General features: G+C 37.6%; 1 protein-coding gene across 50 annotated transcripts in view; it reads right to left on the minus strand.

Annotated features, from left to right (window-relative positions):
- Positions 1-26,902, minus strand: part of RNF38 (ring finger protein 38) — a 121,822-nt gene that overhangs the window by 14,141 nt on the left and 80,779 nt on the right. For 38 of the 50 annotated variants that reach the window (XM_086415860.1, XM_086415859.1, XM_086415863.1 and 35 more), the window contains 6 exons: positions 20,584-20,777; positions 9,557-9,770; positions 4,833-5,000; positions 3,441-3,611; positions 1,061-1,222; positions 632-738 (listed from right to left, as the gene is read on the minus strand). In XM_086415860.1, the coding sequence (XP_086271986.1) occupies positions 632-738; positions 1,061-1,222; positions 3,441-3,611; positions 4,833-5,000; positions 9,557-9,770; positions 20,584-20,777 (1,016 nt within the window). The remainder of the gene's footprint in view (positions 1-631; positions 739-1,060; positions 1,223-3,440; positions 3,612-4,832; positions 5,001-9,556; positions 9,771-20,583; positions 20,778-26,902) is intronic. The other 12 variants (XM_086415865.1, XM_086415864.1, XM_086415909.1 and 9 more) reach the window with 1 other exon arrangement.

Genomic DNA, 26,902 nt, shown 5'->3' on the forward strand with positions numbered 1-26,902 from the left:
GGCAGGAATCATACATGCAACTTCTAGTAATTATCCTTGAGAGGAAGCAGGTAGGCAGAGAGATTCAGTTTCATTTTTGCTAGCTAGAATGTGGATGTGACGGCCAGAGCCTGAGAAGTCATCTTATATCATGCAGAGGAAACCATAAAATTTTGAGGATGGTAGACCCATTCTTCAGAGTTATGGAGTTAACAGACCATGTCTGAATCACCTAATTCTAGACTTCACTGCACGAGAAAGATAAAAAGAACTATGATGTTTAACCTATGGGTGTTTCTGTTACAAATCTAATCCTAGCAGAGTATTTCTAAGGCACAGATATAACTTTTCTCTCTCGCTTCCCTTGAGAGAAGTGGCAGCATTAAATGCTAGATAACCATGGAAGGTGGCGAGTGACGCCTGCTGTGAAAGAGGCAACCCATTTAAGCTTCTCTACCTAACTTCTGGTGTACCCCTGCCCCACTTCTCCCCTGTCCTTGCTCTTCTCTTTCAGCCTTAAATGGTCCCCCACCCCAACCTCTTAACATCAAATAAAAACAAGTATCTAAGACATATAAAATTGTTCATAAAGGGAAGAGTATCTCAAGGGTGTCAAAATTCAGAACTCAATAAAGAATAAGACAGAACTTACAACACATATGGTAGTAAGCTGGGATGGTAAGGGGGTGGTGGTATGGGCTGCTGGGATCGGTATCTACTGCGTCCTGTGAGCCTCCGAGGCATAAATGGAGGATAAGGCTGTAGAGAAAAAATGTTAAGACAATTTAACATCATTCCACATCCACAACTTTTTAAGGTGTTAAATAAAGTCTCTTCTTTTTTAAAAACCTAGAAAGTTATTTATTGTTCAAGGGTATTTAGTATTTCTTAAATGTTAACAAAGGTGCAGCAACTAGTTTAAAACAAGAATACTCTTAGGTGTGCTTCTAAACACAATTTTCCAACTGACTGCAAGAATACATTTAAAATTCGAAACATGTAGAATTATACTGAAGCAGAACTCAAAACAAGTTAGTTACCAAAGCGAGCAATAAATTAGTAACAACGAATGAAAACTTACTACTCCATACGAAACCTCCTGATGCAAAGGATCATGTGTTAGGAACTGCAAAGGAGCTGATGGAGGTAATGTCGGGGGATGGGCAGATGGAGGGTAAGTAAAACCTCCCACAGGAAGATGTTCTCCTAAGAGTTCCACTTCGTTTTCTATCCTTTGCAGAGGCTGAGGGGGGGAAAAAGCAAACTAATATACTTCCAGTGTTTAGACAGATAGACTGTGCTTTATAACAAAATTCAAAAAACCCAAAGATATCTTTTGGGTCATGCATTTCCTGATGTTCACATCAATCTAAATTCATACATGTGGACATACAGCCTACAGTAATACTGCCTTTAACTGAATTTCAATAAGAAGATCTCTCAAGCATGTTATTACACATTTCCACTATTCACTAAATGATACATATCTTTCACTATTTGAACTTTCCCTTAAAAATGATATAAAGAAAGACAAAAAGTCATGTAGTAAGCCAGTTACACCAAAGTTGAAGTTACTTAAGTCATGGCACACTGAACTACATCAATTTCAGACACAACCTTTTAACAGACGAAATCAAAGATGGTGTATACTGTAAATGAGAACTAGGGCTAAATAGTATAGAACACAGCAGGCAGTTATTTTATAGTAGAAAGCTTACGGGCTTTGGCATTAGACAAACTCTTGGTGCTGTAAATAATGAGCCCTGTGGTTCTTATAGAAATTACTTAATCTGAACCTTAATACTGTCATCTGTAGAACTGACATGTTCACAGCCTACTTCCGAAGTGTGATTTGAACACCAAGACAATGTTCAGAAAGCACACAGTGCTTTGCAAAGCACATAGCCTATGTTGCCCCCTCCCCCCAATCTTTTATAAAAAAATAGCTTGAGATAAAATTCACATACTATAAAATTCACCCTGCTAAGGGGTACAATTCAGTGGATTTTAGTATATTCACAAGAGTTGTACAATCATCACCACTGTCTAATTTCCCTCAGACATTCCCAAGTTCTAGACAACTGCTAATGTACTTTATATTTCTATACACTTATTTTGGACATCTCATATATATGGAATCACACAGGATGTGGCCCTTGTATCTGGCTTCTTTCACTTAGCATGGTTTCAAGGTTCATCCATCTTGTAGTCTGTATATTAGTACTTTGTTCTTTTTGGAGTTGAATAATCATCTACTGGATACATATACCATGCCTTGTTTATCCACTCATCAGTTAATGGACATCTGGAATGTTTCCACTTATGGCTATTAGGAATAATGTTGCTATGAACATCTGTGTACATATTCTGGGGCTGATGCTTTCAATCTGATCTCTTGGGAACAAATGTTAGTCTAACTTCTTCCCACAGTTAAGAGAACAGCAACACATTATTCAAATACAAGTAACTGCTAACAGTTACTGTGGAAAGTTATGTATGCTTGTATGATGGCTAAATTTAGTTTTAACCTTGAATTCCCAGGTACTGGAAGCTTCCTAAGGAACATCCTGGCATGAATCCTGTTCTGATTCTAATAAAAGATTTTCTTGTGGGAGTAGTTTCAACTTTTCAGATTAGCCAAACTTCTGTCATAATTGGCTTCTAATTTTCAGGAAAGCAGCCAGGTAAGCTCGTATCTCACCTCTTCCTGAGACTAAGCATGGTGTATAAATCCTAAGTAAAGCATGGTCAGGCTCTGTTAGGGTAAACCATCAAGCTCCATTCACAAGACCATTTCCACTCAAAGCATTTCCATATGTTCTTTCCCTTATTCTCCTTTAATCACGGTTCAGATGTTCAACTTGGCCTGTCTAGAAAACAATGGGGCCTTCTTCCTGTGTGTTTTCCCGCACTGATCCCTCCAGCCCCTGGAAATATTATGCCTCTCAGCTATATTCCAGCTCCAGGACAGAGTGAACTATGCTAACAGAGTATCCCATCTACTTTTCATCAGAACACAGCATAAAACCACCCTTTGGAAAAAAACAATTGAGGTTCAAAGGATTACTTACTTGCCTAAATGAATATAAATATTATTCTAACAAGTATAAACACTTTTATAATATTTTCATTTTCCCATTTTAGAAACGTATGAAAGGAAAAACTAGAACTGTGTTTTTTTTTTTCCAGATTCAATTTCCAAAGGATTGCAGATACAAAAGAATAAATTTGATTAGACAAGTTTCATATAAAATAACTAGAAAAACTTAATAAACCAAGTAACTGTAGGTACAATTATTGCTTATATATATTTCTATGTGTGGGGGTTCTTAGTTCTTTTAAGAACCAGGAAAGTGTCATAGTTACAATTTTTAAATGATAACAACTTAAACATCTACTAAATTAATCTGTCTTTTACGTCTAAACATTCTGTAAAAGTTAAAGACAGAAGAGATACCTACCGATCGTGACTGCTGTGTTTGGAAAGGGACAAACTGGCTTGGAGGTGGCAAATGAGGAGGATGATGGGGAGAAAGATGCGGAGGATGTAAAATAAACGGATCACTGGAAATAAGGGGTGGAAATGCAGCATACGGTACTGGTAAGTGCTGAACAGAACATGCTTGAAGCATCTGTAAGAGAAATCATTTTTTGTAGAGAGTATCAGATTATATTAATTAAAAAAAAAACTATACAATCAGATTGAAATGTTACTCCCAGAATCATAAAAATGTCTTAATAACCTATAGTAACAATGAGATACTTATGCATTTTTGCATTTATTAGTACAATAAATTGTAACTAGTAATTATTCTGGATTTTACATAGCTCTTATAAATCAGTCAAAACACCTATCTTTTACTTAAGCTTTTGTAATACCTATGAAAATGAAGGGAAAGTGCCACAGAGAAGGAATCTCTTCCCACTTGGCTTAAAATGTAGCAGACATTACTACTTTCCAAGAAGCTGTCCTTTTCAATCTTGTAATTTTTTTTATTTCTAAGAGCCCAATTCACAACTAAATGCTTTATGATCTCTCAATATTTTAGTTTGCTAATTTAGCACATTGGTTCTATAATCTATTAATGAGAAACCATGCATGGGTAAATTAATCTGTTAAATTGGTGTTAGTACTTGTATGTATGTGTTTGTTTTAATCTCAAATTCAGACAGGATTATTAGGATTTTAATAAGATTTAGCAAAGTGCTTTACTTTGAAGACTTTATTGACCTTAGACAAGTCATTTAAATTCTCTGGTTTTCAGCAACCTATTTTTCAAATAAGGGGGCTGAACTAGGGGCTGGTAAAGGACAAAGTATAAGAGGCAAAGGAGTATGAACTCCTGTTTTCGCATGCTAATTGCTTCTATGATATTAAGCACACCATTTTCAATTTCATCATTTAGAAAATGAGGGTACTATTTTCATCACAGGCTTCCTATAGTATGGAATAAGTGTCTAAGCAACTCAAAGTGCCTATTAAAAACCCAGCAAGTGTTGAGACTATTAATGTTGATCACCAAATTCTCTGAGACTTAATTACTAATCAGTTCAATATCCTAAGTTAAAACCTGAAGGACAATCTTTATTAAGGTTTAATTATAAACAGTGCAGACATGTGAAGGAACATGCTTTGACCTTCAAAGAATGTTAAAATATGTGTAATTTAATTAACGTAAAAACATATGAAGTTTTAAAGCTAATTCTACTTTACTGTTACTGTATAAGTGCAACTGAGATTTCTGTTGCAATAAAACTGCATTTTTTTACTTGAAAGTGAAAAGCTCCAAGTCTCTTGTGTTTTGTTTATATAACATATTTCGCCACTCTATAGAAGTACTGCACAGACTTACTGGAGGAGGCACACTACAGACAGGGAGGTGCTGTCCACTGAAAACCACAGAGCATCCTGGGACCTGTTGTGTACTGCAAGCAGGGATGTGCTGGCCTGTGCAGAGGGGAATCCCATGTGGTGCCACTGTTGTTACTGTGTAAGAAACAGGGACGGTGCCCTGATGGAGCTATTAGAAAAGAAACAGAACAGAAAGATGTGAGTGTGAGTTTGGATAAACTTTTAACAGTTTGGATAAAACATCAATTATTAAAAATTAAAATCTGGGCATTTATTGATTCTATTCTTAGCTGCAAAGATTGTTCACAATGTACTTCTGCAACAGTTTCAACCAAAATATTCTTGTTACTGTAGAGAAAAGCTGTTTCAAGAGCAATATATGATATCCATTGAACTGGGCCTGACTCTTCACTCAAAAAAACTTGTAAAGTCCAGGAGATAATGAACTGCTATATTAACTCTTCAAGCCTGCTCTACAGAGCAGAAAACTTTTCTAAGGAGGAAATCTAAAAAAAAGAAACATGTCTGCTAATAACCTGCTCACATTCAACAGGAGGGAAAAAACCATTTGTTTAATCCAACTAGTGAAACGGAGAAGGCAATGGCACCCCACTCCAGTACTCTTGCCTGGAAAATCTCATGGATGGAGGAGCCCAGTAGGCTGCAGTCCATGGGGTCGCTAAGAATTGGACACGACTGAGCGACTTCACTTTCACTTTTCACTTTCATGCATTGGAGAAGGAAATGGCAACCCACTCCAGTGTTCTTGCCTGGAGCATCCCAAGGACGGGGGAGTTTGTTGGGCTGCCGGTCTATGGGGTCGCAAAGAGTCAGACACAACTGAAGCGACTTAGCAGTAGCAGCAGCAGTGAAACGTTAAGTAGCATTTTTAAAAAAATAAATAATTCCCTTCTCTCCTGGTCAGTTTTATTCCCATCCTATCTATCTGGAAGCAAATGACATTTAAAAATATGTCCTCCTGTATCATTCTCCATGAGCATATAAACATATGCATGAACTATTGTCATGCTTGTTTTTGTTCTTAACAGAAATATTACCCTGCAACTTACTTTTTCCAATTAATATTGTAGATATCTCTTTAAAGAAATTAAAGCCAACTCATTCTTTTTGACACTAACAAGATATTTCAAATACAGTCATCACTTTAACACAATCCTATCATTCATATACTAAAGGACTTTAAGTTGTATCACCTTTTACCAATACAAATAACAGCCATAAAAACATCACTGAACATATATCCTTACACATTAGTTTCATTTATTTCACAGGGATTACTGGGTAAAGGGGTGAATGTATTTTAAACTTTAGCAAAAGTCTGGATGGATTAAATCACAATCCCAATGGTAGTAACAAGACTCTCAGCACCTCCACTCAAGGCAGATGTACAATATTTGCATAATAAGCATGCTTGCTTGTTATATACAAATACTACAATGGGGGAAGGGGGAAAAACCAGTATCTACCGGATTTACTTTAAATTTATATTTCTCAGATTAGAGAGGTTGAACATCTTTTAATATGCTTATTAATCATCTAGATTTCCTTTTATGTAAATAATCTATATCCTGTGTTCACTGCCCACTTTCTGTAAGGCTGTCCATTCATATTAACTTATAGTTTGGCTTTTTACTTAGAGATACATGTAATATTTTCTCAGTCTATGATTTCTCTTTTGATAAATCTTTTATTTAATGGTAAATCAACATTCCCCTTTCCTCTAAACTGAATTACCTCTTTCTATTCAGTAACTTCCCAAACATACCTAGATCTATTTTGTGCCAAATTTGTGTTGTCTCAATTATAGTCTCTTACTAGAAAAGTCAGTATCTAGTAAGACAAGTTCTTCTCATTATCATACTTTCTTCTCATTTTATTTTTGGGCCATTTTTTATACATTTATTCTTATGTAAATAACCTCAAATAATTTTATTCAGTTTCAGAATCCACTGGAATCCTAATTTATATTAACTGTACTAAATGTTATTTTACAAAGAACAATTTTATATTCAGTCTTTTTGTCATGTCACTACATGATCACTACTATAGTACTATACCTCCAAGAAATTAGGTTTCTTCATAAATACTACTTACTGAATTTATTACTCAAAATTCTTTTGTAAGTTTGGAGGCTTTGTTATATTGCTGATAGGTTATTTTTGTCTATTTCCATACCAAATTTCTTAATTATTCTGGCAAAAATGCCTTCACACAGCTTTATAATTAGTCCTAATAATTAGAAGAGCTACTCTGCCCAACTTGCTCTACTTCAGAATTATACACCAAAAGTTCTCTTAATTGGCTTAAAACACATTGTTGGGTCCCACACCTGATAAATCTAGTGTATAGTTTTGAGAATCTGCATTTTTAATAAATGTCCAGGTGCTGCTGCTGATTAGCTAATTCAAGACATACTTTGAGAACCACCTGGCCTCAGAGACCCGAGACCAAAGTGTCAGTTGGCCAGCTATTTCACTGAGGGCCAGAAAATTAAGTACTTTAAGTTTGTGGGCCATCCTGGTCCCTGCACAAAGCACCCACAAATGACAGATGAGCACACAAGCTTAGCTGTATTCCAACAGAACTCTACGAAAAACAGCCAGCAGTAGTTTGCTTTTCCCTGCTCTAGATAATCCCTGGTCCTTTAAAATGCTGTAGAAATCGCAGAATCAGTTTCTCAAGTTACACCAAAAACTTACGGGAAATTTACTTGGAATACACTAATTCTATGTATGTGAGTTCTGAAAGCAGACAGTTTTTACAGGTTTGGATCTTTCAAGCCAAGTATCTATTTAGACAGTTTTGTAATCAAAAAGGACTTGAACATCTTTTGTTAAGACCCTTAACTTCCTTCATGTTATTCTGATTTCAGTTGTACTTTCTTCTTTGCATATTCAATATGGAGAATTTCAAACATGCTCAATGTATTTTTTTTTTTTTTAATTATGCTGACTAGTATAAAGAAACACAACTGATTTGCTGTATTGTTGCTTTAATAATCTGGGATTTTCTACCTGTATGATTATCTCATCTTCAATTACTTATGATGCTATTTGCTCTTTTCTTATTCTTACCCTCTATCATCAGTCCTGGCCTGTTGTTGTTTAGTCAGGTCTGACTCTTTCACAACCCCATGGACTGTAGCCTGCCAGGCTCCTCTGTCCATGGGATTTCCCAGGCAAGAATACTGGAATGGGTTGCCATTCCCTTTCTCTAGGGCATCTTCCTGACCCAGGGATCGAACCCACGTCTTCTGCATTGCAGGTGGATTCTTTACCACCTGGGAAGCCCCCAGTTCTGGCTTAGATTCCAGGATACTGAATAGATGCAGTGATAGTCATCACCCTGGCTTAGTCCAGCTATCAGCAAGAAAGCACTCTTTAAGTTTTACCATTAATTATGTTGCTTGAAATGTTATGTGAACTCAGTGTGGATCTATTTCTACTGGTTTTCATTTACAGTCTTTCTTTCCTCATGTATTTGGTTAACTTTGTTTCCTGCTTACTGTCCTTGAAAATTTAGTTGAGGAAATTCTCTGAAAACTAGAATGAAGATTTCATCCTCCAAAGAGAATATGCATGTTTTCTAGGCCCCTGCAGTCCCAAATACTTTGAGTAACTTCACAGTTGATGTGAATTTGACTGCAAATTACATTTGGTGCCAGTTACTTTTATTCTGCTGAAGCTGAAGCTCCAACACTTTGGCCACCTGATGTGAAGACCCGACCCACTGGAAAAGACTGAAGGCAGGAGGAGAAGGAGAAGGAGGTAACAGAGGATGAGATGGTTGGATGGCATCATCAATTCAATGGACATGAAACTGAGCAAACTCTGGGAGTGGTTATCCTCAATCGGGGGAATGCTCTCAATAACCCTCACTGACAGCTCCAGAAAATAAAACTCCCCTTTTCCATTTTAAGATATTTTATTGGATATGATGGCAAAATTTTATATCTTTGCATCTATCAACAAAATAAAACATTTTCCCTTTATACTGAAGATTTCCTAGTGTTGAATTTATCCTGCACCATCAGGATAGACTATTTTACTATAACACTATTGTTTATTATTTAAACATCTGCATCTGTACTCAAGAGGGAAAGTAGTTGAAAGGTTTTGTTTGCTGTACTGTCTATGAGGTTTTATTATTAAGGAGCTTCACATAATATACTTGGAAAATTTCTATCTGTGGCTATGATTTTTGGTCTGGCAAACCCTCTTCTCAGCTAGTTCCTCAGTTCCTGGCAGGAACAAAGCGAAAGAAAGCTCGGTACTTGTCGTCTCAGTGGAGACCTAGGAAAACTTGAAAGCAAAGCTGCACCCAACTGTCTTGCCTACTGAATTACTCTAGAAGAAACTGGAAGGAAGCAGAAAACAGGAGTATATCCTCAAACCACCAGCTGACTGACTGGCGTTGTTATTAAATTCTCTATCAGTCATTTGAAATCAACTATTACAATGAAGTCATTCTGAGCTTTTATAACCCTGATCTAAATTTTTTAAAGTTCAACTTTCTTTTAAGGAAGCTGTGTAGAATTTAAATTTTAATCTTCAATGAAGAACGATGAACTTATCTCAAATAGATTCATTTTAGGTAAAACTATTTCCTTTTAGGTAAAAGTAATCTACAACAAAAAACAATCAAACTAAATACACTGCTACCAACTTTAAGCATCTGTATTTCCTGGATATTCTGTTACTATACCTGATCATGTATGTCAACCATTACTGCATTCTGCTGGGGTGGATGAGCAGCAGGGTGTAACAGACGGGGAGATACATTCGGAGGGTGGAAGGCTCGAGGTTCTTCTATTGCTTGCTGCTGTGCATAAGGGAGATGGTGATAATTTTCATCTTGACTAATGGAATTAAGTCGAGACTGACGATCCCTTCTTCCTCTCTGACGCCTGACAGGAGGACTGTAATATAGTAAAAATGTCAGAGGTCGTTATAATGTTTACTGCTGTGATCCATCAGGATTGTGTACTGTCTCTCTTTGTAATCCATTAGCAGTATAAGCTAAATAGGCTTGAGTATTAAAGAACTGCTGTGGTTCATCATCAGCTCTAAACACAAAATAGAATGCATGTTTTTTAAAAAAATAACAGAAGAAAACAAAATCGATAATTGATTCTGAGAGTATTTAGAAATCAATAGCCAATCATTGTCATTTTGGGGGTGGGGGTTTAATTGTATAAAATTGCCCTTTTTATAGACAAATATCTAGAAGTTCTTATGATTTAACCTACTATTTTGTCCCTTTTATTTTATAAACATTAACAACAAATTTTAATCTGCATATATCTTGGCAGTAATCCTATTATGCCTAACGGGCATTTTATATTTGTTTACTGGCTAAGGCATATAGAAAAGACATAGTTCCCACATGCCCAAAATGACAATTTTAAAAAATGAGTAATAACTAAAAAACATTTAATCTATTTACAATTGCAAATAACTGAGTAACAATAAATACTGAGAATGAAAATGACTGTGAGATAGTGTCAGCATAAATACTCTAGCGATACACAGAATTTTTAGGTAGAATTTGGCTACAGTGTCAGACTTTATTTTTTTGGGCTCCAAAATCACTGTAGATAGTGACTGCAGCCATGAAATTAAAAGATGCTTACTCCTTGGAAGGAAAGTTATGACCAACCTAGACAGCATATTCAAAAGCAGAGACATTACTTTGCCAACAAAGGTCAGTCTAGTCAAGGCTATGGTTTTTCCAGTGGTTTTTCTGTGAAGAAAGCTGAGCTCCGAAGAATTGATACTTTTGAACTGTGGTGTTGGAGAAGACTCTTTAGAGTCCTTTGGACTGCAAGGAGATCCAACCAGTCCATCCTAAAGGAGATCAGTCCTGGGTGTTCACTGGAAGGACTGATGCTGAAGCTGAAACTCCAATACTTTGGCCACCTCATGTGAAGAGCTGACTCACTGGAAAAGACCCCGATGCTGGGAGGGATTAGTGGCAGGAGAAGGGGACGACAGAGGATGAGATGGCTGGATGGCATCACAGACTCGATGGACATGAGTTTGTGTGAACTCTGGGAGTTGGTGATGGACAGCGAGGCCTGGCGTGCTGCAATTCATGGGGTCACAGAGAGTCGGACACGGCTGAGCGACAGAACTGGCTACTGAAAGAAACCACTTTTACTCTCTATGCACTTGTCATCTACATAGTTAAACACAAATAACAGTTGTTATCATAAGTAGACTTCTATTTTCCACATCCCTTAATTCCACAATTCAGCTCCACTGCTTTTTACAAGGGCTCAGCATGGGTAACAATTCGAACAGCAGGCCTCAATAAAAATGTACTCCATTTCAGGCACAAGAGGCGAAACAGCCCCTTTCTAGACACAGCTGCACATAGCCATCTCAGCAGTCTTTACTGAGGACAGGTCACCTTTCCCTTAATTGTTGCATTCTGCACCTCTAAATCTGTTTCTTCTTTCTCTCAATTGCCCAATCTTAAAAAGAACAAGGGACTTTCTTTTGTAATATTAATTTCTCCACAGTGCTCTTAATACTAACCCTCAAGGTTAATGCTCCATTCATTGCTTCCTCTATGTTCAGCATAACTTTTTGCATTTCTGCTTCAAAACCGACAAACTATATTTCATTGATTTTCAGGTGCCATCTACCTTAGAACTTACTTTAATGTTTTGAGATACTTTTCATATAGTCTTTGCATAACCCTTACCCAGCTTTCCCTCATGTTAATATCTTCCATTAGAAAAAAAAATTATCAAAATTAAGAAATGAACCTTGGTATCATACTATTAATTAAACAACAGAATGTATTTAGATTTCACCCAGTTTTTCTAACAATGTTCCCTCACTGTTTCAGAATCCAATACAGGATCCCATTATTGCAGAGTGGTCATGCTTCTTTAGTCTTCTCCAATCCATGAAAGCTCAGTCTTCCATGACCTTGATAGCTCTGAAGACATACTCTGCAGAATGTCCTTTTAACCCAGGTTTGTCTGATGTTTTTTCATGACTTGCATGGCATTACGTATTACTGGAAAGGATATCACAGGGTTGATAGGCCCTTTTCAGTGCACTGTATAAAGGGCCCCACGACACTGATATGCATCACTCATGCTTACGTATGTATTACCAATCACTTGGCTAAACAGGTTTCTGCCAAGACCCTATTTTCTTACTGTCCATGGGGTTCTCCAGGAAAGAATACTGGAGTTGGTTGCCAGAAGAAATATCAACAACCTTAGATATGCAGATGATACCACTCTAATAGCAAAAAGTGAAAAGGAACTGAAAAGCCTCTTGATGAAGGTAAAAGAGGAGAGTGAAATGGCTGGCTTGAAACTCAACAATAAAAAAACTAAGATCATTGCATTCAGTCCCATCACTTCATGGCAAACAAACAGAAGGGGAAAATGGAAGCAGTGATAGATTTTATTTTCTTGGGGAGATACTCTGAATCATGCAAATATTCTGCTTTTGCTAAAAGTTTGCCAATAACTTTAGATTGCATGAATGGATCTTCAGCAATCACTCTATTCTGATATTCTAATGGTGATTTTCTACTCCCTTCATTTCTTCCATATATATCAACTGCAATTCTATAAAGAAGAGTTGCTCCTTCTCTCTCACTTAGTTATATATGAGTAGGGGCTAACGGATATTTATTTTATTCTTTAGGTGATAATCCACAGTCATTTTATTTTGTTGTTCAAATTATTTTAACTCTGTTCAATGGGAGCATTTTGGCTCCTGTGACCTTCTCCTGTTGTCTTTATCATTTTGAGCACTTCCTTAATATATGGACCACAATATGCCCTAGGCTCATCTAGTATTTTCCCTACACCGACTCTGGAATTAACCAGTTCTCCAAAAGAGACTCCAAAGAGTCCTGGTTCCTTAAACTGTAGAATGGTATTTAAAAGCTAAGTGTGCTGACTGCTACACAGTTTCTAGCCTAAGAGAAAAGAACAAGAAAATTTATCTATGTATATGCACATATCTGTATCTGTACAACTATTTTAAAGGACCGTTTAATATATCACTAAAAAGGAGAAAGCTGCCAATTAGACTATGCTACAGGCTTCCCTGGTGGCTCAGGTGGTAAAGAATTTCCCTGCAATGTGGGAGACGGGTTCAGTCCTTGAGTCAAGAAGATCCCCTGGAGAAGGGAATGGCAACCCACTCCAGTATTCTTGCCTGGAGAATTCCACGGACAGAGGAGCCTGGCAGGCCACCATCCATGGGGTTGAAAAGAGTCGGACACGACTGAGCGACTAACACTTCACTTCATACCATCAATATAGATATTATGATGTGAAAAAATGCGCACTTTAAAATCAAAACACACGCCCAGATCATCTCCCGAAAAACTCTCATTCTATTCAAAAACTTTAAGGGCCCCTTTTATTATCCCTTTTATTATTTGATTCCATTGTTGCTTCTTGCTCTTACTTCCCTACTCAAACATAATTTCAGAAACTCAAAACTCACACAAATTAAGACACAAGTCCTCGTGCTGAAATGTAAATTCCTCGACAATTTTGGTCCCTATCTTTCCTGAATTTCCTCTTATTAAACGTTATGTATATGACTTTGTGGTAGAACATTTAGAAACCATAATTATTTGAAAATCTAGAAATAAGAAACAGTGATAAAAGATGGACAAATATTTCTCAGTTGACTTTTATATCAGTGATAGATACTACTTTATCACTTTGTTTTAGACATATCATTTGTAAACAGCACAAGGCTATTCCCTCCTGGCTCACTTACGTACCCTTGCTGGATTGAGTTTTCTAGACTACATGCTGTTTATCTGTTTCATTGTGTGGAAGCTATATACACCAGTTTTATTCTTCCAGTGACTACACTTATATTTTTAAATACATACTTACATTTTTAAAAAAATATCTGGATTGCACATTTTTACTTCTCTCTGCTCTGTCCCTATTTTATGTTCAGATTTTTTTTTTTTTAATTTCAATCTTTTTTTAAAGAGACTTTTATTCAGACTTAGCAAACCAAATCATATTAAATCGTCCTTTCCGCATTTATTCTTCTACTTCCTAGATAGAATAGTTTTAATAATTCTTTCAAAAAGGTTTTCTGTTTTAATCAGAAGTATAGTTGCCCTACAATATTATATGTTAGAAATATACAACATAGTGACTCACAATTTTAAAAGGCTACATTCCCTTCACAATCATTATAAAATATTGGCTATGTTGCCCATGTTGTACAATATATTCTTGTAGCTTATTTTATACTGAATAGTTTGTACCTCTTAATCCCCTACTCCTGCACTGGAATTCCTGCATTCTTCACTTTTTTTCCCCTCTCCCTATTGGTTAACCATTAGCTTGTTTTATCTGTGAGTCTGTATTTTTGCTATACTCACTAGTTTGTTGTACTTTTTAGATTTCACATATAAGTGATACCATACAGTATTTGTCTTTCTCTTGACTTATTTCACTTAGCATAATGCCAAGTCCATCCATTCTGCTGCAAATGGTAGAACTTCAGTCTTTTTATGGCTGAGTAGTATTCTACTACGTATTCTTTATCCATCATCTGTTGTTAGACACTTAGGCTGTTTCCATACCTCGGCAATTGTAAACAGTGCTACTATGAACATCAAGGTGCATATCTTTCTGAATTATTTTTCTTTTTTAAAAATATGTACCCAGGAGTGGAACTAGTGGATCATATGGTAGTTCTATTTTTAGTTTCGTTGAGAAACATCTATACTATTTTCCACAGTGGGTGCACAAATTTACATTCCCAACAACAGTGTGCAAGTGTTCTCTTTCTTCCACAGCCTTGCTCACATTTACTTTTCATGTTCTTTTTGATAATAGCTGTTCTAACAGGGGTGAGGTGATATCTCACTGTGGTTTTAATTTGCATTAACCTGATGATTAGTGACACTGAGTATCTTTCCAGGTGCCTGTTGGCCATCACATTTCCTCTCTGGAAAAACGTCTATTCAGGTCTTCTGCCTATTTTTAAAATCAAATTGTTTTTCTGTTATGAGCTGTTTACATATATATGTATGACAGTTAACTCCTTATCAGTTCTATTATTTGCATATACCTTTTCCCATTCAGTATGTTGTCTTTTCATTTTGTTGATGATTTCCTCTGCTGTGCAAAAACTTTTAAAGTTCGATTAAGTCTCAATTCAGAGAAGGCAATGGCACCCAACTCCAGTACTCTTGCCTGGAAAATCCCATGGATGGAGGAGCCTGGTAGGCTCCAATCCATGGGGTTGCGAAGAGTCGGACACGACTGAGCGACTTCCCTTTCACTTTTCACTTTCCTGCATTGGAGAAGGAAATGGCAACCCACTCCAGTACTCTTGCCTGGAAAATCCCATAGACGGAGGAGCCTGGTGGGCTGCAGTCCATGGGGTTGCGAAGAGTCGGACATGACTGAGCGACTTCACTTTCACTTTTCACTTTCATGCATTGGAGAAGGAAATGGCAACCCACTCCAGTGTTCTTGCCTGGAGAATCCCAGGGACAGGGGAGCCTGGTGGGCTGCTGTCTATGGCGTCGCACAGAGTCGGACATGACTGAAGCGACTTAGCAGCAGCAGCAGCAAGTCTCGATTGCTTATTTTTGCTTTTATTTTCTTTGCTTTAGCAACCAGGTCCAAAAAATTACTGTTGCAATTTATGTCAAAGAGTTTGCCATGTTTTCCTCTAGGAGTTTTATAGTTATCTGGTCTTACTTTTAAGTCTTTAATCCATATTGAGTTTATTTCTTTATATGGTGTTTGGGAATGTTCTAATTTCATTTTTTCCCATGTACCTGTCCAATTTTTTCAATATCACTGAAGAGGCTTTTTCCTCCACTGTATATTCTTGTCTTTGTCATAGATTGAACATTGTAGGTGGGTTTATTTCTGGGTTTTCTATCCTGCTCCAGTTATCTGTGTTTCTCTTTTTATGCCAGTACCATGCTTTTTTGATGCTTATAGCTTTGCAATATAGTCTGAAAGTTAGGGAGCAATTGATTCTTCCAGCTCTGTTGTTTCTTCTCAAGATTTTTTTTGGCTATTTAGGTATTTTGTGTTTGCATAGAAATTTTAAAATTATTTGTTCTAGTTCTATGAAAAATGTCATTGGTATTTCGATAGAGATTGCACTGAATCTGTGGAGAAGGCAATGGCAACCCACTCCAGTACTCTTGCCTGGAAAATCCCATGGACGGAGGGGCCTAGTGGCCTGCCGTCACACAGAGTCAGACACAACTGAAGCGACTTAGCAGCAGCAGCAGCATAGTGTTTATTTTTAAAAATCCACGTATAAATGGATCCATGCAGTTCAAATCCGTATTGTTCAAAGGTCAACTGTATACTGTAATAAAATTTATGTGAATGTGGTCTCTCTTGCTACCTTTCTATAAGGTTTTCTACCTCCTTAGGTAGGTTCATTCTTAAGATATTTTATTGTTTTTGATGCAATGGTAAGTTAGATTATTTCCTTAATTTCTCTTTCTGATAGTTTGTTGCTCATGTGTAGAAATGCAACAGATTTCAGTATATTAATTCTGTATCCTGCAAGTTTACTGAATTCATTGATGAGCTGTAGCAGTTTTCTGGTGGCATCTTTAGGATTTTCTATGTATAGTATTATATCACCTGCAAACAGTGATAAGTTTTATTTCTTCCTTTCCAATTTAGATTTTCATTTCTTTTTTCCATCTAACTGCTTTGGGTAGGATGTCCAAAATCATACTAAATAAAAGTGGCAAGAGTGGACATTTTTGTCTTATGCCTGATCTTGGAGGGAAGGCTTTCGGCTTTTCATTGTTGAGTATGACATTAGCTGTGGATTTGTCACATATGACCTTTATTATGTTGAGGTATGTTCCCTCTATGCCTACCTTCTGAAAAGTTTTAAAATCATAAATGGTGTCAAATTTTATCAAAAGCTGTCTCTATATCTACTGAGGTGATTATATGGTTTTTATTCTTCCATTTGCTAATGTAGTATATCAGACTAAATTGCAAATATTGAAAAATCCTTGCAACCCTGGGATAAATCCCTCTTGATCAAAGTGTAAGATTCAGGGAAGATCTCTTATTGCTCAACTTTCTTTCTCTCTGAATGTTTATGCACATTCTTGAATTTCACCAAGATCTTGCTCAACACCCATTCTTTAATTCTTGAAAATGATTTTTATACTATTTCTATAAAAACTGTTCCCTTCTATTATTTCCGTCTGGAAATATGATTAGATGTATTTAGAACTGATGACTGTCGATATATTTAAATTTCTTTCCCACACTTTCCATTTTTCCCTTTTCACATTACATTCTGGGAAAGCTCTTTACTTGATCTTCCAGGGACCAAGATGCTTTTTCTGCCTGTTCATTAATTTTACCAACCAAGATTTCCAGTTGATTTTTAGGGATACAATCTCTTGTACTTCTCTCATGTTACACTTTTTCGAAAATTATTCTTGTTTCTTAACTGTTTTATTAGTTATTTTATTAAGTGTTACTTCAAGTTCTTTCTTTGAGTTTCAGAGACTTTCTTTCACTTTGTTGGCTTTCTTCAAATGTTTGGTAACTTCCCAGTGTGCTCATCTTTGTATCTGAAATTGTATCAGATTGTTGCTGAATACTGCATCTGCTTATAAACCCTACTTCTGGCAGAAAAACTGGCAGTTAAACTTATAGCTAGCCTGTAAGTACTAAGGAGACGGAAAGGGCAACCCACTCCAATATTCTTGCCTGGAGAATCCTATGGACGGAGGAGCCTGGTGGCCTGCTGTCCATAGGGTTGCACAGAGTCGGACACGACTGAAGCGACTTAGCATGCATGCATATACTGGAGAAGGAAATGGTAACCCACTCCAGTGTTCTTGCCTGGAGAACCCCAGGGACGGAGGAGCCTGGTGGGCTGCCAGCTATGGGGTCATACAGAGTCAGACACGACTGATGCAACTTAGCAGCAGCAGCGTAAGTATAGTACTAAAGTGAGAAGGAAGTAACAAATAACACACAATGCTGGGGATAACAAATTTGTAGCTTGTTTTCTAGGTAAGTGCTCCCTATCTCTCCTTTGTGTTTGACAAACAGGGAGATTGATGCTTCTTTTCAACCTGAAAACTAGTTTCTGCCATCCAGCAACAGACACTGTCATGCCCTTTCTGGTCCAGAACACATTTTATGACCTACAGTTGTACTCCTAGGCTTTTATCTTAATGAAATGCTTGCACATGCACACTAGGAGTTGTCTACACAAAGGGTCCTAATAGAACTCTTTTTATTACCCAAACTGGGCATAACTATTATCCAACAGTAGGTGGGTACATAAATTACAGTACATTAATTCAATGGAAGATTATATCACAATAAATGAACTACTGCTACCCACATTAAAAAAGACTGCTTAATAAACAAAAAATACACTTACGTCAATTTAACAAAATGCAAAATTGTGTTTTTAGAATGTATTTACAGGTATTAAAAACATGTACCAAGGGAGTTAGAACAAATCACAGGAAAGGGTTGAACAAATCACAGGAAAGGATTTTGATGTTATATTTTAACCTAAATGTAGGGCACACTTGTGTGTTATCCTTTTTAAATGTACACTTGTTTTACAAGTTCTCCTGAATGTATGGCATAGTTCACCATAAAACAATAGGAAATATCACAGCAGGTACTCAGACGTTATTTCCTTATGTAGTTATATTTAACAGCTATGAAATATTTTACCTGGTTGGCATAACATTATTTTACTTAAACATTCCCATATAATTGGGTAATAATGCACCAGATAATGTGAAAGTTTAATGGTCTCAACAGAATATACCTCAGGAACAGGTTTATCTTGTCTGATTTGGAACAACGAATGATGGGTTTTAACATCCCTTCAGTATTAAGTTACCTGTCTGTTAGTCACTCAGTTGTGTCCGACTCTTTCAAGCCCATTGACTATAGCCCGTCAGACTCCTCTCTGTCCATGGAATTCTCCAAGCAAGAATACTGAAACGGGTAGCTATTCTCTACTCTAAGAGATCTTCACAATTCAGGGATCAAACCCCGGTCTCCTACATTACAGGCTTATTCTTCACCATCTGAGCCAAAATTAAGTGCCCTAAGGCTGCCCTAACAACATATCACAGACTGGCTTAAACAATAGAAATTTATTTTCTCAAGTTCGAGAGACTTAATGTCCAAGATCAAGGTGCCAGCATGCTCGATTTCTGGTGAAAGCTCTCTCCCTGGAGTCTTGTAAGGACACTAATCCTCTTGGATCAGGGACCTGTCCTGATGATTTCATTTAGCCTTAATTACTTCCTTAGAGGCCCCATCTCCAAATTCATCCACACTGTGGGTTAAGGCATCAGCCTATAGATACTCAGGAAACATATTCAGTTCGTTAACACCTTACTACTTCGAGATCATCAGTACTTCTTAGATTATCAACATCCTGGAAAGATAAACAGTTGTCTCACTTCAAGGATGTTCTATTTCCTTGGAAGAGGAAAGGTATGACCTCAGGCCACTACTAAACAGGAAGCAGCTCAGGAAACATATTCCCTGGAGAAGAAAAAACAAGAGCCAAGTCCCACATAGAAGAGAAGACTGAAAGCTGAACTAAACTTCAGTCACTCCTCATATCACAGGGTCCTCAATTTGAAAAGAAACTTAATGAAACTACAGCTGCCTTAGAGAATACAGAAGGAATATTTGTGGAGAGAGGTTATTCATTTGTAAGAATGGAATGGATAATAATGGAGTGAAGAAGAGACTGATCATTTCTAAGACTTCCATATTTCCACTGTTGTTGCTGTTCAGTTGCTCAAGTCGTGTCTGACTTTTTGCAACCCCATGGACTGCAGCACACCAGGCTTCCCTATCCTTCAACATCTCCTGGAACTTGCTCAAACTGTTGTCCATTGAGTCTGTGATAGCATCCAACCATCTTATTCTCTGTTGTCCCCTTCTCCTCCTGCTCAATCTTTCCCAGCATCAGCGTCTTTTCCAATGAGTTGGCTCTTTGCATCATGTGGTCAAAGTATCAGAGCTTCAGCTTCAGCATCAGTCCTTCCAATGAATATTCAGGACTCTTCTCCTTTAGGATTGACTGGTTTGATCTCCTTGTTGTCCAAGGGCCTCTCCTTAGTATTCTCCAGCACCACAGTTCAAAAGCATCAATTCTTCGGTGCTCAGCCTTCTTTATGGTCCAACTCTCACATCCATACATGACTACTGGAAAAACCATAGCTTTGACTATACAGACTTGTTGGCAAAATAATAATGTCTCTGCTTTTTAATACACTGTCTAGGTTTGTCATAGCTTTTCTTGCAAGGAGCAAGCATCTTTTAATTTCATGGCTGCAGTCATCATCTACAGGGATTTTGGAGTACCGTTGTAAATTATAAAATGCATTTTTCGGTAATATGGATTGAAGGTCAGCCCACAAAAAGTCTTAAACCTTGAGGTAGCTGAATTCATATATAAAGGTATGGATTGATTTTAAGTAAATCACTTTAGCCTCTTATTATACAATTTCTACATCTGTCAATCCCAAGCTAAATGAATTCTCATGATATTGTTTGGTAGTCCAAACAACTTGTAATGTTGTTTGTGTGTGAGTGTACAGAGACAAAGGTGTTGATATATTTATAAAATGCTTACAGAAAAAATGCTTTTGGATGTTTAAAAATACTCTACCAATGACCAAAAATTTAATAAGCAATAGAACCAACTAACCTTCTTCTGTTGCGTGCAGGTGTGTTGCATCGTTCCCCTGAGAAGTGATGTTGGCTTGGTCGAACTGAAGGGGGCTGCCTATTTGATGTCATCTCCCATGGTCGCATTGGTGGTGAGGGAGCTGGTGATGCTGATGTATAATCGAAGACTGAATGAGAGAGGCGCTGTCTCTTGGGACTTGGACTATCTTCACTCTGCCAATGCAACAAAATCAATCAACAGAATAAGAGTTTTAAAGGATTTTTGCATTACTATTTACATGCATAGATGTTTAAGTAGTTTACCTCCAAGTGTAAAGGGGGGAAAAGATACACTATTAACTTGAATTAAATATCCGTTTAAAAGATGTGAGGGGTGGGGTAGGAAAGAAAGATCAAATGAAAAATTAACTCTTTATTTGAATTCATCATGAAACTAATCAGGTAACAACATACATACATGATAGGGTAATAAACAATTTGGAAGGAAATGGCAACCCACTCCAGTATTCTTGCCTGGAGAATCCCATGGATGGAGGAGCCTGGTGGGCTACAGTCCACGGGGTCGCAAAGAGTCTGACACGACTGAGAGACTTCACTCACTATTGTACTTGACTGAGCATCCCAGGTGGCTCAGTGGTAAAGAAGCCACCTGCCAATGCAGGAGATGCAGGTTCGTTTCCTGGGTTGAGAAGATCCCCTGGGTCTAGAAGATCCTCTGGAGAAGGAGATGGCAACTCACCCCAGTATTCTTGCCTGGGAAATCTCATGGACAGAGGAACCTGGTGAGCTACAGTCCATGGGGTCGCAAAAGAGTTGGACAGAACCTAGTAACTAAACAACAACAAATGGTACCTGACCACCGCTATGAAACTCCAATTTTAACTGAAATTCTACTATGCCTTCCCATCAGTTACTAGTTACTCTTTTAGGCATTAATTTGCAGCTGAGAGATCCATTTAAGAGAGGGTATAATTTAAGTAGGCCTGTGATTTGATTCTAAATCACACTTGTCTACCTCCTTATTCCCATTGTTTAAGGTGATTACATTTACTCTTTAAAGCGATTATGTGGACAAAGTAAGATTTACTTAAAACATTAAAAAACAGTCAATCGATTTATTTCATCAGTTCTTAACTAAAATATCATAAAAGGATATCTTGGGGAAAGACATTTCAGGTAGATCATGGGAGTGATGGATAATTCAAAACTTATACCTGTCAATGTTGAAACAGTCTCAAGCTTTCTTGCTTACTAGCTACAAAATTGGTATGGATAACTTAATTGAATTATTAACTCTCCAGGATTCCTCACACAACTCAATCTTCCAATTGAGTCTCACCAAAACTGTCAAAATTGTAAGTTAACAAAGTCTGATGAGGGCCATGTGTTTTCTAATAAGAGCCTCTTCTGTCTCCAGTCTACTCCTGAAAATTCTATTTGGGTATCAGAGCACTTTGGGGCAGGGAACTGTGTGCCCTGAGGATGTGGGATCTTAGTTCCCTGACCAGGGATCAAAACCACACCCCCTGCATTGGAGGTGAAGGGGTTTAACCACTGGATCACCAGAGAAGTCCCTAGAGCACTTCTGATTGGCACCTGCTGCTGGAACAAAAACCATGTTAATATTAGCTAAAGAATACACGAGGCTACATACTACAACATTAGATTTTAAGATATAAAGCATATAAAACAATTCATTAAACTGACAGGAATGAAGCAAACTACTTTGGATCATTCTAAATTATTTAGCTGAGGTATTCACAAAATCATGCCATGTCCAATCTATATTAAGGAATACTATAATTCAAATTTGTCATTATAACAAAAATAGGAAGTAGTTTTCAGAACCATATACAAGTTTCTTGTAATTTTCCTCACCACACTAACCTTATTTCTTCCTATAGTTAAGTGAAAGTCGCTCAGTCATGTCCGACTCTTTGCGACCCCATGGCCTATATGGAATTCTCCAGGCCAAATACTGGGTCGGTAGCCTTTCCCTTCTCCAGAGGATCTTCCCAACTCAGGGATAGAACCCAGGTCTCCCGCATTGCAGGCAGACTCTTTACCAGCTGAGACACAAGGGAGCCCAAGAATACTGGAGTGGGTAGCCTATACCTTCTCCAGAGGATCTTCCCAACCCAGGAATCGAACCGGGGTCTCCTGCGTTGCAGGTGGATTCTTTACCAACTGAGCTATCAGGGAAACCCTATACTTAATAGTGCTATTAAAAATATACTTGTTTTAACCCCTGATTTTAGTATCAGTTATGTTTTGATAATCCTAAAAAAAAGTGAAAAATAACCGTTGAAATTTAGATATTCTGATTAAAACAAAACGACAGAGCAACTAAGACTTCACAAACTCAAACATGAACTGCACAGGTTAGAAGTGATGGCCAAATTTCGTAAAACAGACTTCATTAACGTTGACTTTTTAAGGTACAAAATACTAGTGATGTATCATCACTGGCTTTCATATGTATAAAAGGTGAAAGTCTCAGTTGTTCAGTTGTATTCAACTCTTTGCAACCCCATGGACTGTAGCCCCTGGGCTCCTCTATCCATGGACTTCTCCAGGCAAGAATACTGGAGTAGGTGGCCATTCCCTTCTCAAGGGGATCTTCCCAACCCAGGGATTGAACCTGGGTCTTCTGCACTGCAGGCAGATTCTTTACTATCTGATCCCTCCTATGTATAGCCTGTACCTCAAAGCTTAGCGTGAACTAAGACATGGAACTCTGAATTCTAAAAATCCACTGCCCAAATGGAGGAGAATGTTGTTGTTTGGTTGTGTTCGACTCTTTGTGACCTATGGACTGTTGCGTGTCAGGCTTCCCTATCCTTCACCATATCCCAGAACTTGCTCAAATTCATGTCCATTGAGTCGGTGATGCCATCTAACATCTCATCTTCTGTTATCCCCTTCTGCTCCTGCCTTCAATCTTTCCCAGCATCAGGGTTTTTCTAACAAGTTGGCTCTTTGCATCAGGTGGCCAAAGTACTGGAGTTTTAGCTTCCGCCAGCAGTCCTTCCAATGAATATTCAGGATTGATTTCCTTTAGGATTGACTGATTTGATCTCCTTGTTCTCCAAGGGACTCCCAAGAGCCTTCTTCAACACCACAGTTCAGTTCAGTTGTTCAGTCGTGTCCAACTCTTTGCGACCCCATGGACTACAGCACACCAGGCCTCCCTGCCCATCACCAACTCCCGGAGTCCACCCAAACTCATGTCCATTGCATCAGTGATGCCATCCAACCATCTCATCCTCTGTGGTTCCCTCTCCCGCCTTCAATCTTTCCCAGCATCAGGGTCTTTTCAAATGAGTCAGCTCTTCCCATCAGGTGGCCAAAGTATTGGAGTTTCAGCTTCAGCATCAGTCCTTCCAATGAATATTCAGGACTGATATCCTTTAGGATGGACTGGTTGGATCTCCTTGCAGTCCAAGGAACTTCTCCAAAACCACAGTTCAAAAGCATCAATTCTTCAGCGCTCAGCTTTCTTTATAGTCCAACTCTCACATCCATATGTGACTACTGGAAAAACCATAGCTTTGACTAGACGGACCTTTGTTGGCAAAGTAATACCTCTGCTTTTTGATATGCTGTCTAGTTAGCATATCAGCAGTCGAGGTTAGTCATAGCTTTGCTTCCAAGGAGCAAAGTGTCTTTTAATTTCATGGCTGCAGTCACCATCTACGGTGATTTTGGAGCTCATGACAACAAAGTCTCTCACTGTTTTCATTGTTTCCCTATGTATTTACCATGAAGCGATGGGACTGGATGCCATGATCTTAGTTTTTTGAATGTTGAGTTTTAAGCCAGCCTTTTCACTCTCCTCTTTCACCTCCACCAAGAAGCTCTCTAGTTCCTCTTTGCTTTCTGCCCTAAGGGTGGTGTCATCTGCTTATCTGAGGTTATTGATACTGAGGAGAATACTACAGATTCACAAAAATAACCTTAAAAAACTTAGGCTATCATATTTTCAGTGATGTTCAAGTTGTGCATTAGCATATTCTTATTTTACAACAAAGCTATTACTTTTACGAATGGAAATGACTGAGAAAATTTCCCATCCCTTCTCTTTCTGTTGTAAAAGGTTCTCAGTGTGAAAGAGACAAAGACTAGGAAATAACGTGGAAGTGAGCTCATTCACTATGGCAATAAGCCTTACTTTTTCAGTCAAAGTAACAGGAAACCACAAATTGATATCTAGGGACAGGGATTAAAGAGTTTATTACATGCAATGTTGTTTCATATTCCTTATCAATTTGAGTACTCTTTCAAACTCTAACTCAGTATTTAGCATCTAATAAAATGCGTAAAGGATTACATCTATCTAACCCCAAATCTCCATAACCAAACATTCTTATTAGAAGTGAAAAAACCCCATAAGAAAGTATTGCAGGGTTTTAAAAAAAAGCAAATCAGAAATTGTTAAATGCTGAATGCCATGGGGGAAAAAATACACAAAAACACATGTGCATATGTACATATATAAACACACATAAAATATAAATATATATTTATATATCTCAATCAGGAAGTTTTGGAAGATAATGGAAACCTTCAGCAAAGCAGAACCAGGTTCCAAGTTCCAGATTTAAAATGGTGATTGAAATGTGCCTCTGACTTCAGCAACCACTAGTGAGCCCTGAGGACTTCCTTCTCAAAGGAACAAGGGGGCAACTAGAATCAAGAGGTAAAATCTCCAGAAACCTGGTCCTCTCTCCATCTGGTCCTTAATCGGGACCACCATTCATCTCAGACTCACAAGTAAGTAAGTACAGTGTGATTTATGAGTTTCCAACCCTCTTTTAAACTTCCAGACTTTCTCTATTTGCCTTACATCTTGGACCAAAGACTAAATTTCTCATTCCACATGTGGTGCTAGTGGTAAAGAACCCACCTGCCAATGCTTGAAGACTCAAGAGATGCGGGTTAGATCCCTGGGTAGGGAAGATCCCTGGGAGAAGGGGCATGGCAACCCATTCCAGTATTCTTGCCTAGAGAATCCCATGGACAGATAAGACTGGTGGACTACTGTCCACAGGGTCACAAAAAGTCAGACAAAACTGAAGCGACTTAGCATGCAAGCATGCAGAAAAAACACTCACTGAATTCTATTAATTAAAAATAAAAGACATGACAAGAACCATCATTTAAAAGTCTATAAACAATAAATGCTGAAGAGGTTGTGGAGAAAGGGGAATCCTCTTGCACCATGGGTGGGAATGTAAGTTGATACAGCCACTATGGAGTATATAGTATGGAGGTTCCTTAAAAAACTAAGAGACGTGAAAGCAATTAGAAAACTGAAACACTCACTCTACATAAAGCAACTAATAAAGAATAAACACAAAGACAATTGCCTTTTTGTAAATAATAAGCAGGGGGAAAGCTGGAAATTAATAACTTTATATTTGAACCACACAATATAATTTACAAAATGATCTCTACATATTCTCTCACTTAATTCTCCACAAACCCAAGCCTTGACTTAAACTATATTCAAATTTATGTAAAATATGTTTCTATTAGTGAAGATGTACCACAGACAATTCCGTGAAATACTGCCTTTGAACTACACAAGGTATACAAAGTCCTGTCTGACATAATTCACACAGGACTTTATAATTTTCTAAGTAGTACAGCTTTGATAGTTCTCAGCTCAACATGTTTCAGAACAAAATCCAATTTCATAACCACTCTAAAAGTACATCCTCCTGGAATGTTATTTTACTTAAAGATATGGGGGAGGGGGAGGCTTTCACTGTTCTGTTTTCAAAAGTTACTGCAGCAGACATTAAAAAAAAAAAAAAAAAATCAGGACTTTGCTTTTGATATGGTCCAGGTTTGTGGGTTTTTTTTAATAAAAGGCCAAAGAACAGAATGACTGTAAGTGCAATGAGTGCTTACAAAGGGACTCTAGTGGTATAACTAATGCAGTCCCACCATAATGAAGAGGATAAAATACTGTGTGAAAATATTAAAGTACTGCATCATTGGCCATAACTACTAGGCCAGCAGTGGCTTCCTGAGTTTAGGGAGGCCTGTGTGGCTAACTTCTGAATAATTATTAACAACCTAAGTCCTAGATTTTTCTTAATTTTTAATTACACAAAACACCACTGGTTCACAAACTGATTTATCTTGATGCTGTACATGTACTGTGTTCAAATGCTGTATTTACTTCCATAGAAGCTAAAAACAAGGATAAATAAAATAATCTGAAGCATAAATATGAAACCAACAAAAACAGAAAAGGTATTAAGAACAACCTGAAATCAAGGGATCTCTCTGAATTATCCACATGGAGTTGTGCAGACAACTGAAGCTCA

The sequence above is a fragment of the Bos grunniens genome, chromosome 8 (genome assembly GCF_055505025.1).
Source record: "Bos grunniens cultivar Pamir isolate PY7600 chromosome 8, Bosgru_T2T1.0, whole genome shotgun sequence".
NCBI lineage: Eukaryota > Metazoa > Chordata > Mammalia > Artiodactyla > Bovidae > Bos > Bos grunniens.